General features: G+C 42.4%; 1 protein-coding gene across 5 annotated transcripts in view; it reads left to right on the top strand.

Moving 5' to 3' along the window:
* UNC80 (unc-80 subunit of NALCN channel complex) overlaps window positions 1-17646 on the top strand; it is a 132173-nt gene that overhangs the window by 64316 nt on the left and 50211 nt on the right. For 3 of the 5 annotated variants that reach the window (XM_086465166.1, XM_086465167.1, XM_086465168.1), the window contains exons 27-36: window positions 2323-2526; window positions 4035-4135; window positions 7142-7339; window positions 9461-9568; window positions 10252-10390; window positions 13767-13948; window positions 14306-14437; window positions 14959-15145; window positions 16159-16290; window positions 16814-16957. In XM_086465166.1, coding sequence (XP_086321292.1) covers window positions 2323-2526; window positions 4035-4135; window positions 7142-7339; window positions 9461-9568; window positions 10252-10390; window positions 13767-13948; window positions 14306-14437; window positions 14959-15145; window positions 16159-16290; window positions 16814-16957 — 1527 coding nt within the window. The remainder of the gene's footprint in view (window positions 1-2322; window positions 2527-4034; window positions 4136-7141; window positions 7340-9460; window positions 9569-10251; window positions 10391-13766; window positions 13949-14305; window positions 14438-14958; window positions 15146-16158; window positions 16291-16813; window positions 16958-17646) is intronic. The other 2 variants (XM_086465169.1, XM_086465170.1) reach the window with 1 other exon arrangement.

Consider the following 17646-nt stretch of genomic DNA (forward strand, 5'->3'; position numbering starts at 1 on the left):
AACTATTTAGATGAGGAAAAGCTTGGTTTGGGGTTTGGTTTTTTTTTTTTTTAAGACTGTTATGACAACTACTTGAAATCACTTTTCAGCCTCTCAGGCATCAGTCTTATCCACTGGGATGTTACCTGCGTGGCAGAATGCCTACAAGTACACAGTCCTGCTGGAAAATACTGGTGGCTGGTCTCTAACTATCTTATTTTTCTTAGAGACAATGCTGACTTAGGTTTTCCTTCATGTGGAACTGCGCTACAGGCATAATGCAGAACTGAATTATTTTTGAAAAGGTGGTATTAACTTTCTGCATCCTTGACTCTGTTAAACTACCTTTTCACTGCAGTTTCAGTTGGGTTTTTTTTCCCATTCTCCCCATTTCCTAAGCTGTCATGTAGTATTCCTTTACTAAAGCTGTGTCTTTACTACATGTTAGAGATGAGAAAAGTGGCTATGATAGGAAGGCTGAATCCTAATAGACTAATACACTCTAGCAAAAAATATATTTGCAGTATTTTGGAAGCCAAATAAATGCAAGATAATGTTATATTTTAAAATTACAATAATTATGTTCTTTTCCCTGGCCACAGCATATTCTTCTGAGGATACACCTGGGCCAAACATAACAGATGCAGCGGCATCTTTCATAATCTACACTTTTCTAGATAAGAAAATGTTGTTGTGTGAATGTAACTAAATTTTTCTTGCCTGCAGTGACAGGTGTCTTTATCTCAACTTCTTTGATGAGTACTAATCTGTTTCCTTTCATTTTTTCCCCAAGTGTTAAAAACTTTGCTCTCATTACTCACCCCAGGCGTGGCTTAACAGCTATCCAAAAGCTATGAGTTTACTGTATAGAATCTGCTTCAGGTAGGTCTGAAATACAGACACTAAAGCTAGGTAGATACAGGCTTTCACAGGATCTTACGTACTATTTAGATGCTAAAACAGGATTCTGCAGACTTCTTGAAATGCAATTACAAGTGTTTAAATGGTTTGGTGTTCGGGGGAACTGAGCCACTGTATCGAGGCTGATCTGAACAGAATTCAAGCAGTAGTGATTGCTAAGGAACTCAGCATGGTCACTTGGAGGGAGATTTTTCTGGTCACTCAACAGTGATTTGCCCAGCTGATTCATGAGGACTGAGAAGTAGCTCTCAAAACCTATCCAGCTGTCTTCATCCAGGACATTAGCCACTGGAAATGGGACTGGAAATTGGTTCCTGGATGAATTAGGGGCACTCTCAGGAGTAAAGGTGTGTTCAATATTTCCTGAAGCCAAAATATGATTCTATTAAAATATTTTGCTTACCTATGGTATCCAAAAAGCTGTATCCTCTTCATTCTCAACAACACACCAAAAGGTAATCGACCACATGTGGCCTTGCCTGATTAGATCTACAGTAAAATGACTGAGTGTTGCAACATTTGGACTGACATGCTGCCATGTACTATCTTTGAACTAAAAGGAGAATGAAAGTGCAAACGGTTGGTGCTTTGAACATTGAACCATTTCATGTTTGTGCTCATCAAAAATGCAGAGTGTCAATGGATGTTATTAATGCCTGAAAGCTGCTGATTTGTCTGAAGGAGAGGATCTACGTGCTCCTGTTTCCTCTAAAGCATTCTAATGATGAAGAGAAACATGCAGAGACACAGATTTATGCAAATCATACTTCAAACAAGTCTCGTGTCCTAAGCTCATGAAGCAGACTACCCTTCTGCAGTCACACGTGCTGTATGAATAAATAAGTGATCCTACTGCAGAGCTCAGTGAGGTTCACAGAACCCGGGCCCACAGGAAGATAGGTTTGTCCGTGGTGCCTTGTTCATGCTTGGGATTCAGCCCTCTATCCCTAGCAAGAGGTGATTCTGCACTAATGTAAACCCCAAGGGCTGGCAAAGAAAACTGCAATTTACAACCATTGGGCAGATCCTGTTTCCTGGCAGGAACAGATTCAAATTGGTGACAATCATAGGTTTTCCTTGTCCATGTTCTGGGTTTCTGTTAGAGCAGCTGACTCTACTTGCTGGTGGTTGAACAAGGGCTAATTCCAAATACAGACAAGGCCTGAGGTGACATACCAGGTCTCCAGGAAATGAGGTGCTGAACACATTTCCGTAAAGCATCTTTACTGCCTGATTGACAGAGCTGCATTGGCGGTGGCTTTGGAGGGAGCCTCTGGCCCTACATTCCTTGGTAGAAGAAAAGGTGCTGCAATACAGGCTGGCAGCAAAGGTTTGGGAGGGAGGGGAGGGCTAGGATATCTTTCTTTTTTAAATGGGGAAAAATTAAGGGGAAAAAAGTCCTCTTTTATTCTTTTAATACAGTTCCCAGCAGGAAGATCAGGATAGGAGGCTCCCGCTTGCTCCAGATTAAAGGAACCCGCAGTTTCCGGGTGAAGAAGGGGGGTTCCCTTTCCAGCATTCGCCGGGCCGGCAGCCTAAAGAGCACCAAGTTATCACGGCAGGACTCAGAGTCTGAGAATGAGGAGCTGCAGCTGTCCCACAGCAGGGACACTGTCACTGATATAGGTAACTTAGATGAGTGGGTGGAAAGGGAGGGGACAACAGGCAGGACCTAAACTCTTGATGTGATTGCAGCAGAGCTAGAAATGGCAAGACACCCCCACCCCAGCAGGCCAGGAAAACCCTAGACTCCTCTTCAAGGGCTGCCTGAACTAGAGCCTGGGAGGAGCACAGTTCAAATCCTGGGTGCAGCGTTGGCTCCGTGCACAGGTTGTCAATTCAGAGCTCTGTGTTAGAGCATGAACTCTCGGAATGCTGGTGCCTGCCAGCCAAACGCATGCTGTCTTTAGGGGAGCACATGCACGTGTGTATATGCACATACACAACCCCCTAAATCATATGATACAATGAATACATGAGGTCATATGCATATATGGTATTTTATTGTCCATAGTAATAGATAGGAGATAAATATATATATGTACAGTCATGCACTTCATATTCTATGTAGGATATGACATCATAGGCATGTCATATGACATGTAATATATATTACTATATGTAGAACATAACATGTACATGCTAAGTACTATATTTCTACATATTGGCATATACATGTACTTTTACAGCTTACAGATGCCTTTCTTAGTCTTCAAAAGATGGATCACCATGTATTTAACTTATGGAAACAAAATGTGCATCCTGCCATGAGAAATCTCCATCACAGTTGAACTAAAGGGGCCCACTCTGCTAGAGTTGTTAACTAAAAGCTACAGTTTGAATACATTTGGAGCTAAAATAACCTCCCAAGCTTAATGGTCATTTTTATGTTGCCCAAAAGATGCTTCAGTAGGTGAACATGGAGAGTGGGATTGCCCGTTCTGTAGACTTTGGCAAGTCACAGTTCACTTGAAGAGAAAAAAGAAAAGATTAACCAGAATTGAGCCCCAGCCGTCTCTTGACAGCATTAATTTTAGTTTTATAGAAGGCACATAGGTTATGAAATGGCTAGAGAAAACACAGGGATCAGTGAAGTTCCCAGAGAAATCTGTCCCTTGCCTGAGTGCTTTAGAACTAGTGTGCTAGAATCAGGATTTTTTTCCCCTTTCATCCCCATGACATTAGCAGTTTCCATGGGCAACGACTTTGCCCATTGGCATTTCCAGTTGGATGCCACTTCTGGTTGGATTTTTGTTGACATTCTTAACCACAGAGCCCAGTCAATGCAGATCACTAAACCAACCATTTGCAGCATCTGAATGGTGCAAAGAATTGTTTCTGATGTTTTTCATTTACCTTCTCCCCTTCCATTAAAGACAAAAGTGGGGAGGGAGCAGTGTTTACTACTGACAAAATGGCCTGTGAGCCGAGTCTGAGTGGTTCTTGTAATTGTCAAGCCAGCATGTTACAAGGATTGGGGAGGGATGTCCAAATGCAGTCTTTCCAATGTGGCATATTCTGTGTACTCTGGTCTGTTCCCACAAGGCTGGCCTGGATTACAAGTGCTGTCCCTAGTCTTAAAGCACATAGGGAGCAATAAAAACAACCACCTTTTGGGTATTTTTCTTTTGAAGAAGGGAGCCCTTGGAGCACGAGCGAACCTAGCATTGAGCCCGAGGTGCTGAGCAGCACAGGCACAGAGGAGAACTATCATCGGAACATGTCGTGGCTGCATGTAAGTATGAGTTGCCGGCAGTGCTCTCAAGGATGGCATTTTCAGTAGGAAAACCTTTGTGCTGGCAATAACCAGATCACAATCTGTGCTTTCTCCATGTAGTGTCAAGGATCTCCTGTGTAAGTAAGCTGCGAACTTTGGAAATTGTCTGTTTCTTTCTAAAATGTACTAAAACCAGAAAGTTTTTTCTTGCTTTCTCTGTCTATTTCATATAGTTTGTAAGGGAAAAGGGACTATTTCTCTGTAGGCATGCAGGGACAGACGTGCTACCTCAGCTGAAAAATCCATTACCTCAGTATCTTGCCTCCAGCATGGCTAGTAGTGGGTAGTTCAGGAAGAGTAACAGAATGGGCTACAGTGTGAGCTGGGGTCCCAGCTTGTAGGAAATGGCTTTTTAGAAGCTACTTGAGCTGGAGGTTCTGTTGTGACCACTACATTTACTAACTACCAGAAGATTTTTCCTAAGGAGTTTTTCCAACCTCTTTTTGAGCCAATTTATCTATTTTTGTCTCCATTAACTTATGCTAATAAGCTTAAATATGCACCCTGTGGGGGAAAAAATACTCACTTTTGGAACATTTTCTTTGATTCTGTTAGATGCATTCTGTCACAATGTCTAACTGAACAGCGCCTTCTGTAGTTTTGACTGTCCAAGAGATGGGGAGTAAAACAGTGCAAATGTGGTTTGGTCATGCAGGGCCTAAGATGTCCACTTTGGTCATGATTTAGACATGCCAAAAGTCAGTTGGGCAAGTCTACACAATTCAAACCTCTGGTATCCAAGGACTGTACACCTCTACCTCTCTTGCCTCGTGACACGCTGTGACGGTGCAATATGGTCAGTGTGTTGTTTCTGCACATGCTTTGCAGAAAAGTTGGATTGTCTCGCTGTGCACGGATTGACTGTATCCTGCACGTGTGTATGAAGACAGGTGCCTTTTGACTTCCAAGTTGCCTTTGGGAAAGACAGCTGCCAATAATGAGTTGACATCTGCCTCTTTCCCCCAAGTATTTCACACAGTCTGCTCTCAACCGCCCCATTCCTATGGGGTGTGGGCAAGAACAGGCTTAATCCAATACTGTGAGGTCAGAATCAGTTCTTGATAGTTGTCTTTTTTGGAAGAGAGTGGAAGGGCAGGGAACTAATGCCATGTCTTCCAACCTAGTACCTCAATCCCTGGACTACCCTGCTTCTCTGTCAGTACTCTAATGTTCTTGGTAATGACTGCACCTCATTTGGAAATTCCAGTGCGCTAAACTAAGTATGTTAGACATGGGACTGTGTACTAGACAATGAATTGCTAGAGGATAAAGGGATCTCCCTAGCTAGCAGCTTATGACAAATCATGGTGCCTTTGCTCAATGTGGGAGGATGTATGGACTCATAACTATGAGACATAAACTGAAGGGAACTTGAGATGTTTGTTTAACTTTGCATGTGATTAACCTGCATAGAAGAAAGGAAGATTTGAAAAATCACCTGTTCCAGTTAATGTCACGCAAGTACCACTATCGCATGAGAACTTTCTCCTGTTGTTTGTTGCAAAGAGGGTGTGGGTGGATGGTCACTAAAACTGTAGGCAAAACAAAAAACCTGCTTTACTTAATGGTCATGAGCAAACCACTCAAAAGGATGACTGGTTCCAGTTGCTTCTATGCATGCACCAGCATTTCCTTTGCCTGTCATTTACGACAGCCCAGAGCATGATGTCCTCACTCTGTGCCAGTGTACCATAACTACAAGTTGTAACAGTGGACCAGAGGCTGGGTAGAGACTTTACAGTGCCAATCATATATATATATCATTTGCACATTGATATGATACTAGTGGCTCGAGTTATTCCCGATTGATCCCAAAATAGCACGAGGCCAGAATAGGCAGGCAAAGACAGGAATCCCACATATGCAGCACAGATTTGTTTTAAATTAAGCTCCTGACTTTTTAGAAGCCTCAATATTTATGGGTTGAGAGTGATGCGGCTGCCGTACTTGAGAGAGCCAGCAGATTGTAGCTGGAGAGACCATAAATAGATAGAAAAGGTGGGATTTTTGGGTTTTTTTCTTTGTGGTAGTTCTGAGTATTACTGCACTACGTCGTGGGATGAAGAGAGGGATTCATAAAGGTCAATTATGACATGTAGCATGAATGGCTTGGGGATGCCTGTGTGTTTTCCTCAGAGTGCTACTAAGTGGCTGAATTTGTGTGTAACATGAAGACCAATGTACAAAGAGCTGCTGGACTGAGCTTTGCTTCTCTGGGAAGAAACCCTCTGAGTTGCACCAGAGAGCAGTCACTGAAGTGTAGACTTACCCAAGGCTGTCTTTAAATAATTAGTTTAGGGACTAATAGCAAAGTAGGGCTCAGAACAGCTAAATGCCCAAATATTTACTTTGTTTCTTAGATGGGTTTTACAGCTCCTTGCTGCCATATGGCAACACCACTAGAAATAGTAACTAAGCCATCTGATGCAAAGCTAGGATGGATGGGCCTACCCAAGCACAGTGAGGGAAGCATATGAGAACAACTGACACAGCTTATTCCTACTTGAGAGCATACTGAGACATTTCCTTTCACATTCCTTGAAGGAAACTAACCCTGGAACCTGGTGGGTTTGCAGCTTTAATGATGATTGAGTAGACAATTTCCTGTCTAAGCCCTCATCTCAGAGTGGTGATACAACAGCTTTTCTGCAAACTGAGAGATTACTGTTTTCCTCAGCCTTAGTCTTCCCACCAGCCAGACATACACACCTACAGCAGCTCTGTCTCTTTGCTTTGTTAAAACTAATGTTTCTTTAGCCATACCTAGCTAATTCGTAAAACACTTGCAAGTATGAAGCTCTGCACAGACATGCACACCTTTTCAAAAAGCTGTGCTGTGCTTCATGCCTCCGCAGCTGGGCTGTGGAAAAGTTAGCTTAACTGTCCCCATCTCTGGCTGCCTTCTGCAGTTCTCTGCGTAGCTCCATTTTCTATAGGTAACTATTCTCTTTCTTTCTTTTCAAGGTTATGATCCTGTTATGCAACCAGCAAAGTTTCATATGTACCCACATTGACTACTGTCACCCACACTGCTACCTCCATCACAGCCGGTCTTGTGCTCGCCTTGTCCGGGCCATCAAACTCCTGTATGGAGACACAGCAGATTCTCTGCGAGAAAACAGCACACTGAACAGTGTGGCAAGAGGCAAAAAACAAAAAGAAGTGAGTAGATGGAAAAAGCAGAATATTTCTTGGTTTGTCTGGGCAGGTCATTATTGCCTTCAAGAACTGCATAATGTACTAAAACAGTTCTTTCATGACAAAATTAATGCAGCCCTTCCTAAACACAGCCTCGCTGTAAAAAACCTAGTAATTCACTTAGCATTATGGAAGGAATGTAATCTGCATTGATTGGGAAGAATCTTAGTTGCTGATAAGATCATTTAATAGCTTATAACCTGACTTTAATTTTTATTTTCTTTTATGGCCTCTACTTATCAGTCCCTGGAGTCCAGTCTGTTTTTTCATGTTTCTTCTCATTTGTTAATAAGAATCACTCTTGAAATTCTTCTAAAATCTCGCATAATTTTTATTTTTTTTTTAATGTCTGAGCTCTCAGAGCTGTTCCAAAACCTGTATACATTAGTCTTTAATGTTTCAGTCTCTTTAGTGACACACTTTAAATGTCCAGTTCAGCAGGATATTCAGACAAGATTGTGCCTTTCTAGCCATATAAGTGGTGCCTTTAACTTCAGTGGAAATACATTTCTGCTTTCAGTAAAGTGCCCATCCAGGTACCAACTGAATCATGTCAACAGTTGGTTAATCCTTTCTTATTACTGAGCACAACAGACAGAATACAGTTACTCTGAATACTTGTCATGGTGGAGTCTTTCAACTACTTTGCAGTAACATTGAAAACAAAAGTGTTCACAAAACTCTCATGAAGATTTGAGTTGGGTAAAGAAGCTATCATCCCTGTAAGTGGAAAATGAAGGAGTAGGAGACAAGTTCTTAAAGTTTCTTCATCAACCAACAGATTGGTTTTTTTCCTGTTGAGTTAGAAAATCAAAGGGTATTTGTATGGAACAAAGCACAGAGCAAATGAAACAACAGCTAATGATTTTGCTTTCCTGGAAACTATAACACCCATGTATTTCCTCTGGCACAGAAAAGTAGTGTATCAGTTATTTAGGAAGAGAGGCAGTCATTTCCTTTACAGAAGGCAGGCTTGAGATGAGCTGCTGACAGTGTTTATGAAAGGAAGTAATAGAACACTGTGCATTACTGTGGGTTGTTTCATCTCCAACTTTGAATTGCAAGGCAAAGTGATATACATTTCATCATCCATCAGACCATCAAATCCTTTAACCAACAGCAAGGAAAAAAGAGGTTGGGGAACAATAAGGTTTCCTACAAACATATGCACTGTGTTTGTACAGACCTCACTGCAGGACAGCAATTAGGAAACTTTTGAATTTTATGTAACAGCAGACTTTCCATCCCAGTTCCCCATGCTCTGGTATTCTTCAAGTGTAGTCATTCTCTGACTGCATGGGCACCATTTCCACATTTATCTCGGTTCCAGCGGAACCTCTCTTTTACTCTCACAGCTTGCAGAATGGAAGGCTGGAGATAGCTGCAATATGCAAACCTGGCTATGTGCTCCATGGGGCTTGTGAGGTCCACGGAGATACAGATCCATGGAGGAGCCCTATGTTAATCAGCAGGCTACTAGCTTGAAGAAAAGAGTTTGCAGCAACCCAGCATTCTGGGTGAAGTCCCTGGTATTGTGACTAATGGACATGAAAAGGACTTGTCATTAACACTGTCATTGGCAATATGCTAGGAACAACTCTTAGGCAGGCATGAGCTCAAGTCCTGAAATGAGTTGTCACTTATGGTTTCTGAGGAAGCAAAGAAGATAAATGTAGCTGAGAGGAATCACTGTTGTACACACTAAACACTTCTGTTGGTATTTTTTTTCGAGGGAAACTGTAGACTTTTTACCTCTAACTTGCTTAAAGTACTGTTCTTCTGAAATACATGGGGAGTGCCACCTGTGAAGACTACACAGAACACATTCACATTCCTCATTTGGTTTACTGGCTTCTGCCTTAAGCTTTTATTGGGAAAAGCATTGCTAAAAAAAGAAGAAAACTGGATGAGATTTGCCATCTCACTGATACTAGGACTGTTGCCAGCAGAGAAAGCTTCATGCTACAGCTCTGATTCTAGACAGCTTCTAGTGTATGGAAATCCCTATTGCACATCATCTCCTCCCTTTCCACATTTTGGGAAATCTAAATGTGAACTCCACTTTTTTTTTTTTTTCCCTTCCAGTGCTCAGACAAGTCATGCTTGAGAACTCCTTCTCTGAAAAAGAGAGTGATCGATATCAGCTTGGAAGGGAAGAAGGACTCTGGAATGCTGAAATACATCAGGCACCAGGTACTGAGTAAGCCATACGCTAGTTAGGGAGGCTGATACATAGATGTCAGGGTAGACTGCAACAAGAAGGAAAATGTATATGGATCTCCAAGCCTGTGTGAAGAACTGTTCCTGCATATCAATCAGTTCAGCCCTGCATGTTTTCCCCAGCTGAGTAATACTAAATTTAATCCTCTTAAGGTAACCCTGTCAAAGAATCCTTTAAACATGTAGCTCCATTAAATTGCAGTCTGCATCTCTGGCTTCCCATAGTGACAAAGAAAACTTTCAAAATCCATGGATATGTTTAAATACAACCTGTCAATACTTTTTATTTGTTCTTTCTTGGTCAGTTCTCCTGGAGAAGAAACAGTCTCTTCACAGGCCTGTTCTTGGCAGTCTGTGAGATTTTTCATGAATCTGCATTGCTGTTTTGCAGCACCTTGGGAGAGTTTGGCTTTCCTTTTGTCCTCTTGGTGAATTGAGTGACTAGCAAAAGACTCAAAGAACTGGCTTGCAAACACTGCTCTTTCAGTGTAGGCTGAAAGTGACATTCTTCTGTGGATCATTACCTGAAATGACTGAAACCAGAGGTTATCAGTGGGTAATCTGCAGACCAAAACTAGGGTAAAATTACTGAGAGTGTTGTTCACTGTGGATAGTTTGCACAGCTCAGCTGTAAGGCATGACTTGGTCTTTTGCAGGTAATGAGCCTCTCCCCTGCACCTCTGTCACTGCTAATCAAGGCAGCTCCTATCCTCACAGAAGAGATGTATGGGGACATCCAGCCAGCAGCCTGGGAGCTCCTGCTCAGTGTGGATGAGCACATGGCTGGAGCAGCAGGTAAGAGAACAAAAACCACTTATTATGGTTACCCTGGCTGCACAACTCACAGTAGATCACAGCTTTGTAGTGGAGGAGTCTGAGTGCCACCAACGGTTTCTTGGGGGCTGTTTGGTTTTCAGAGACCTTCATGTGTTTTTGTGCTCTGTACAAAAGAGGTGGTCAGAAGGATCAGGAAGGTAATCTCTCAGACCCTGGTTGTCATGGATTATTAGAGAGCATCAAAATTAGTATTTGTGTTTAGCTGGGTTTCTAGGCAGAGGAAACAAAGTGATTTAATCTGCCCAGAGTTTAACTGAAGTATTTTGTATGTTGCCTCATGGAAATTGTTAGTACCAGTTGATGGCTGATACAAAAACTGAGAAAGGGGATGACTGGAACTGTCATAGCTCCTCTGTTGTGCTGAAAGGAGGCTCTCATGCTGCATGGAGACAGCAGCATTGGTCAATAAGTAGTCGTATGGTGTGGCGTGGTATGGTATTCATCTAAATTTTCCATTTCCACTTGGTATTAAATTGTTCAGATGACATTTGCTGATGTGACATAGCTTAAAAGCATCTTTAAGACAGAAGAAGATTAGAACATCATATACCTGTGAAAGTATTACTTTGAAAAAGAAATTCCAAATGTGGAAGTGTAAGATTATATCCTTGCAATCTAATAAGAAGAATTTTCTGTTATGAGCTTGGATCTTCCCATGGAACTGATAGAGGTTCAGAGTCTATCACTTGGCCAGAAGATGACTGACTTAGCGAACATAATTCAGCTGTGGAAACAGTAAACACAGTCAGGATGTGTCAGAAGAGGTATTTCATTAGAGAGTCAAAGTAGTAATGCTATTGTAAAGCACATTGCACGATTACCTAGAACACAGCACTTCCATGCACGGTTCTGGTCACTGAAGAAAGAGATATTTACATGGGAAAGGTACAATAAAAGACTGTTAGGACAGGAGGAAGAATGAAGAGCCTATATGATGAGGATATTTATTTAATGGATTCAGATGAAGACTGAGAGGGGATACTGTTGCTCTCCATGAATACAACAGAGCAGGCAAGGAGGAAGAATTATTTAAGCCACGGTAGTATAAAGATGAGCATGAACTTTTATGACCTCTTTCATCTGGAAAATGGAAGATTTCTAACCACCAGAAAAGGGGGCAAATGCACTGAAGTTTAAGAGTTTGTGAAAGGGATTAGATTATGTGACTCAGGAATTCCTTTCTAGTCTTATTGTCCTGTCCAAACACTCGTAACAAGTGTGTGCTAATGCCAGATGTTCAAAAATCATGAGCCACAAGCCTAGAAACTCTGAACATCCTTCACACACAATACACAGGTTACTTAAATAAAGCATAAATGAAAGCAATCAATTTTGTTTCTGAGCCGTCTCTCACAACTTTCAAATTCTACATTTCTCTTCCTCCAGCACTCAAGGAATTGCCTTAAAGATTGCCATCTTCCTCAGGTTTTCGCACCTAAGGGAGCCATCACAGGTGTTCTTACAATGAAGTTTAAATTACAGGCATTTTTATCAAAAGCTGCTAGCAATGCAAGGAGTTTTGAAGTGCTCCTCAGATATCACTCTGCTTTTTGTCACACTTCAATCTAGTTTACCAGTCTTTTGTTTTCCGCAGCTAGTGATGAATTCTGCCCGGAAGTCCATTGTTTGACCCCAAATCTCATGTTCTTCATGCTTCTCTCACCCGTCTGCAGCACCAGTGCACAGTGCACTTCTTCAGCCCACAGGTCTTCTCTGTGCTCTCCTGTTCACCTTTGCCTTTCCCAGGCCAAATGTGTAGATGGGGAGAGAAAGGAGCAAAATAATGAAGAGAAACAAGTTTCCTGAAGCTGCACTCCGTTCTCCTCTTCAATTATTTTTCGGGGGGAATAACTTGGGGTACTCTTTCTCTCTTATCAAAAACTTACCGTGGCTCATAGGGAAGGGAAAAAAGCTTTCCTGCACTTCCTGAGGAGTGCTAGCTGGCTGCTCCTCCAAAGCAGCCTCTGACATACATCTTCCTCCTTCTTCCCTTCCTGAAGGGAGGATTAAAATCCATTTGAAGGTCTGTAGTAGCCTTTTTAGTAGTGAATGGTTTCAGCCCAAGCATAAATTACATTCATCAAGGTCAAAACCTGAAAACTCGTGAAGTTGCTATCCACGAGCTGGATAAAAAGAACTCCTGTGTTAGTGTACCACAGCACCATCTGCTGACCTCTTCCAAGGCTGTATTTCTCTTTTTGGTTACTCACACTTTTAAATCAGTCCTGCTAAGACTTGACGTAGTTACATTGAAAAGAGCAAAGAGTAGAAAGTTCTCTGAGCTGGTGAAGCAGGAAGGTCCCGACAGATTTGGAGCAGGACTTTGGAGCAGGAACAGGAGCCTTCACAGTGCAAGGCAGGACCTAGGCAGTAAAGGAACAGCCTTGTTTTTCTGGAATGTTCAGACTGCCTCTCATCAGCTCAGTTCTCATGCCTGGCCTTGTGGGTAAGTGCTGTGGTAAACACGGTGGTAAATGTCCTCTTTCTACTGTGGAGGAACTGTCACCAAATCTAGAGAAATTGTCTCCAGTGATCTGTGGTGAGCTACTGGTCAAAGAACCCATGGACTCTCTGACACCCACTGAACTCCCACAGCAACACTGTTCCATCTGCTTTTGATTCCTGCTCAGTGTTCCTCAGACACCCATCTAAATTAATTGGCCTCCATCAGTCTGGAGTCTGGCTATGTCTGTTTATATTCAGGTATGCTCTATTGAAACAGCCATGATCCAGCTCAGCTTCTATTGTGCTGCTTTCCGTTGTGATCTGGTCCTTTGTCTCACAATTGGTAGCAACTTTATTTTGTCTTGGAGGCAGACAGTGATCATTGCACGGTGCCCAAACGTTTCTTTTAGGTTTTATCCATGAAAATAGACAGGTGAGACCTCTACTGCGGCACTGCCTTTTGCTCTGAGGGGAAGGCAGAGCTTCTGTTAAACCAGCCTTTATTAATCATCACAAAAATCACTTGGAAGTGGAGTCTTTGAAAGCCAAACTCAATTAGTCCTGTTACTTCAAGAGATGACTCTTACTATAAACCAGTCGTACCTGACACTTTTAGAGAAGAGCAAAGCTGTATTTTATTTTAAAAGCGGGTTTTCCAGAAGTGTTTACAAGCTTCACACATAACACTGTGTGGCTCCAAAAGGTTGTCTCACACATGCTTCGTTTAATGGAGCAGTACAATTTTTTGCTAGGTCTGGTAGACTGCTGGTCTCATTTCTGGAGCCAAGATTAGGTTTCTTTTGGTGGAGGGTTGTACAGCTGCAGTTTTTCTCTGCCAAATAAACACATTATTAAGGAAAACAGATGATCAGATGTTCTCTCCCTGCAGCTGCCATGTTCCTGCTATGTGCTGTGAAAGTGCCAGAGGCCGTTTCTGACATGCTGATGTCCGAATTTCATCACCCAGAGACAGTGCAAAGACTGAATGCCATTCTCAAATTTCACACGCTCTGGAGGTTTAGGTATCAAGTCTGGCCAAGGATGGAAGAGGGAGCACAGCAGATCTTTAAGGTAGATAGGACACATAGAATGCAATGTGTCCATTTACAGCTTGCCTTGTGGGATAGATGTGTTGTGACACTTGCCATGAAATTGCCTGAAAATCTGTTTAGGGAAAAAAATGGTTGTGTTAGTCGCACTAGTGGGGGAGGTGATGTGTAGAACTCCTGTATAAAAGGGGGAGAGTACAGTGGGGACACAGATCAGGAAGAACATCAGAAAAAGAAAGAGATGTGTGTCATACATGGTGTCACAGTATAATGAGCTGGGAAGAATTTGCAGAGGTAATTAATGTCTTGGGTAATTGTGCTCATGTTTAATTAGCAGTACTGACATTAATAACAGTCTGCTGTAACAAAATGTCTTTAGATCCCTCCTCCAAGCATAAACTTCACTCTGCCTTCTCCTGTCCTGGGGATGCCATCTGTGCCAATGTTTGACCCCCCCTGGGTTCCTCAGTGCAGCGGGAGCGTGCAAGATCCTATAAATGAAGATCAGTCGGTAAGCAGACATTGTGACAGTAAGCAGCGCATTTTCTCTGTAGCAGCACGGGGGAGGTTAAGCCAAATATGTGTACTAAACCGAGTTTTCTTGTCCTCCTCAGCTGGGAAAGATCTAGTGCACAGTCTGTGTAGTGCACACAGAATTTTCTACATAAGCATAAGGTTCTTCTGTTTGTTCACTGAGGTACCATGCTGCGTATTGTATCCCCATGAGAGACAGTAACTCAAATCTTAGGAGCACATGGCTGTTCTCTCTCCAAGAGAAGATTAGTTCATTTGAACTGCCTGATAGACCATTTTCTCTGCAGTGGTTCATGCGGTGTCTCATGGTAGAATTCTGCACCAAGGCTTATTGCTCCAAGAGGAGTCTCCTAGTGAATCTCTGTTCAGCTAGCACTAGTTTGATTTGTGTTTAGAAACTGAGTTGCTGAATGTCACTGAGTTCTCTGGCAGAAAATCCAGGATGTGTGTATCTTAGCCAACAACTTCAGACTGTTTCTTCTCTTTTCTTCCTGACAGAAGTCATTTTCAGCCAGAGCTGTGTCACGTTCCCATCAGCGAGCAGAGCACATCCTGAAGAACCTGCAGCAGGAGGAAGAGAAGAAACGCCTTGGCCGGGAAGCCAGTCTCATCACTGCCATCCCCATCACTCAGGAGGCCTGCTATGAGCCAACCTGCACGCCAAGCTCAGAGCAGGAAGAAGAAGGTGTGCTCCAGGGCCAGGAACTGCATTCCAGGAACCTGAGAGCAACTGCCACCAACACAGAGCACTGCTTAGGGGTGTGATGTCCAGGAACATTGATTGTTACTGTTAGGAAAGTCACAACCACGCCCATTTGTTGAAGAGTCTAAGTCATTGAGAAAAAGCGTAATTAAAAAAATCAGTGCAAGAAAATCACAAAACCTTAGGCATATTGAGTGCCCACTGTGTGACCTGAGCCCTTACCCATCTCCCACCAACTTCAGTGGAACTTGACAGCATTTAACATCTCAAAGCTCCCAGCATCTTGCAGGATTTAATACAATGAAAATATGTGACACCAGGAATGAAATTTGTCTTTCTTAACTTTTACCCTTTCATAATTAAAGAATGGGAGGAATCAACCCTTGGCAGTACCTGTCTTAACATATATAGCTTTGGATAGGCTGAATTGCCCCTGGAGTTTTCTGCCTTTGACTAGTGGGGGAGCCTAGATGACCAGCTCAACCTTAGCACCAAATTTTCAGATGGGGAAAGTTACATGATGTGTCATGAAAAGCTTAGTCTTTGGGTGAGGATTTTGATTGGTCCAGGCTAACAGAGGATAAAGATTTCATTAAAGGCGTTCCAAGGTACATGCCATTAGGCGAGTACAGTGATATTCAGATCTAGACATACATTTGGGAAATCTGTGAGCAGAAATCTCAATTCTTAGGGAAAACTGGGCACCAGCAACCATGATGGTTAACAGGGTGTAGACGAAAAGAAGTATAGAGCCAACTCAATTACAATGTGACTCACCAAAATACTGAACACTAAGGGAACAATGATCTGCTGGTTCCCAAAGGATGAGCAAATTACCTATCTGACTGATCTTTACAGATTTGAAAATGTGCATTTAGAGTGTTACCTGACTTTAATTTTCAATGTTCCAGTTTAGCTCTAAGTGCTGTCCTTCATAAAGTTCCCTAAAGTCTGGCAGTTTGATCTGGATTGACATTTCCCATTCTCTTTGTCAGTAGAAGAAGTTGCCAACCTGGCCTCACGCCGTCTCTCAGTGAGTCCTTCCTGCACTTCCAGTACATCTCATAGGAACTATTCTTTCCGGCGTGGCTCTGTCTGGTCAGTGCGGTCAGCAGTCAGTGCAGAAGGTGGGTTGACTCCACTTTGGAGTATCCTTTCCTAGGATTTCATTCACTAGAAGCTTTTCCTGTTGACCCATGAAGCTGGGGGCATTTCCTTTTGCTGAATGTATTCCCAAGCTTGAGCCACTTTATAATAAAATATTACACTGCATTATTTTATTCTCTCCTTTATTCACACACTCCTCCCCATGTCTTCCCTTACTTTCTCATGTTCCATTTAGAGAGTAATGCCATGGAGAGCACTCTAGCTGAAAAATGGCAATGAAATGGGATTTCATCAAAAAGAAAATGGGTTCCCTACAAGAAAAGAAATTTACATTGAAAAAATATATATTTATAATGAGAATTCTTCATCAAAAAGTCGCTGGAGGCTCAGTTTCTTGGAGGCAGCAGTGATTGCATAGTGATCAGACAGCCTATCGTTTTGTTTTGTTTGTATAGCACCTAACATGGATGTTTATCTAACCCGCCTGGACAATACCACAACTTATTCACTAACACTCTCCTTCTACTATTCTTACTGTTCCAGATGAAGAACACACTACAGAGCATACGCCAACCCATCATATGCCACAACCACCTCAAGCTGTGTTTCCAGCATGCATCTGTGCAGCAGTGCTCCCCATTGTTCATTTGATGGAAGATGGAGAAGTCCGGGAGGATGGAGTAGCTAGTAATGACCTAGATTAAACTTCAAGGGATTCTTGCTAGGGTGGGGTGGCAGAACGTGCCAGTGCTTTGAACAATGGCTTACGTTTGTTAGGTGCCATAACTAAAGTGGAAAAGAGGTGAAACACAACCTTGTATTTGCTCATAGTTCATGTTTCCTAGAAGTATTATGTGCTATATATTGTTATTAGTATATATGTTTGTTAAAAAGTTAATGAATAATTGATTAAACCCTCACAAAAGTAGAGTCACAACAGACATGTGACTTTGTAGAGTTTTTCCTTTTTTTCTCCATGATTTGTATTTGGTTTTGAGGTTTTTTTGCACTTTTGGGGCCCTAAAAAAGCCCCAGATTCAAAAAAGATACTGAGACGCTGAAAAGTGTCTAGTGGGGGGATACCAGGATGGTAAGAGTCCTAAAACAGGTGTTCTGTGAGGAGTGATTGGAGAAGCTGGACTTGTTTGGTGTGATGAAAAGGAAGCAAAGTTAGAGGAACTCTAACTCAGAGCTTACAACTTTGGAAGTTCAGGTTAGAAATTTGGAAGGAACTTCATAAGCAGGAGCATATTGCAATTTCTATTGATTCTCCACCCACAGCCGCTATCATGCCTTGGCTAGTAAAAGCCATGGTCAACATAATCTGGTGTAGGTGACAGTCCTGCTCCAAGCGGGATTTGGACTGGAGACCTCCA

This window comes from Leptosomus discolor, chromosome 5 (assembly GCF_034619465.1).
Source record: "Leptosomus discolor isolate bLepDis1 chromosome 5, bLepDis1.hap2, whole genome shotgun sequence".
Classification (NCBI taxonomy): Eukaryota; Metazoa; Chordata; class Aves; order Leptosomiformes; family Leptosomidae; genus Leptosomus; species Leptosomus discolor.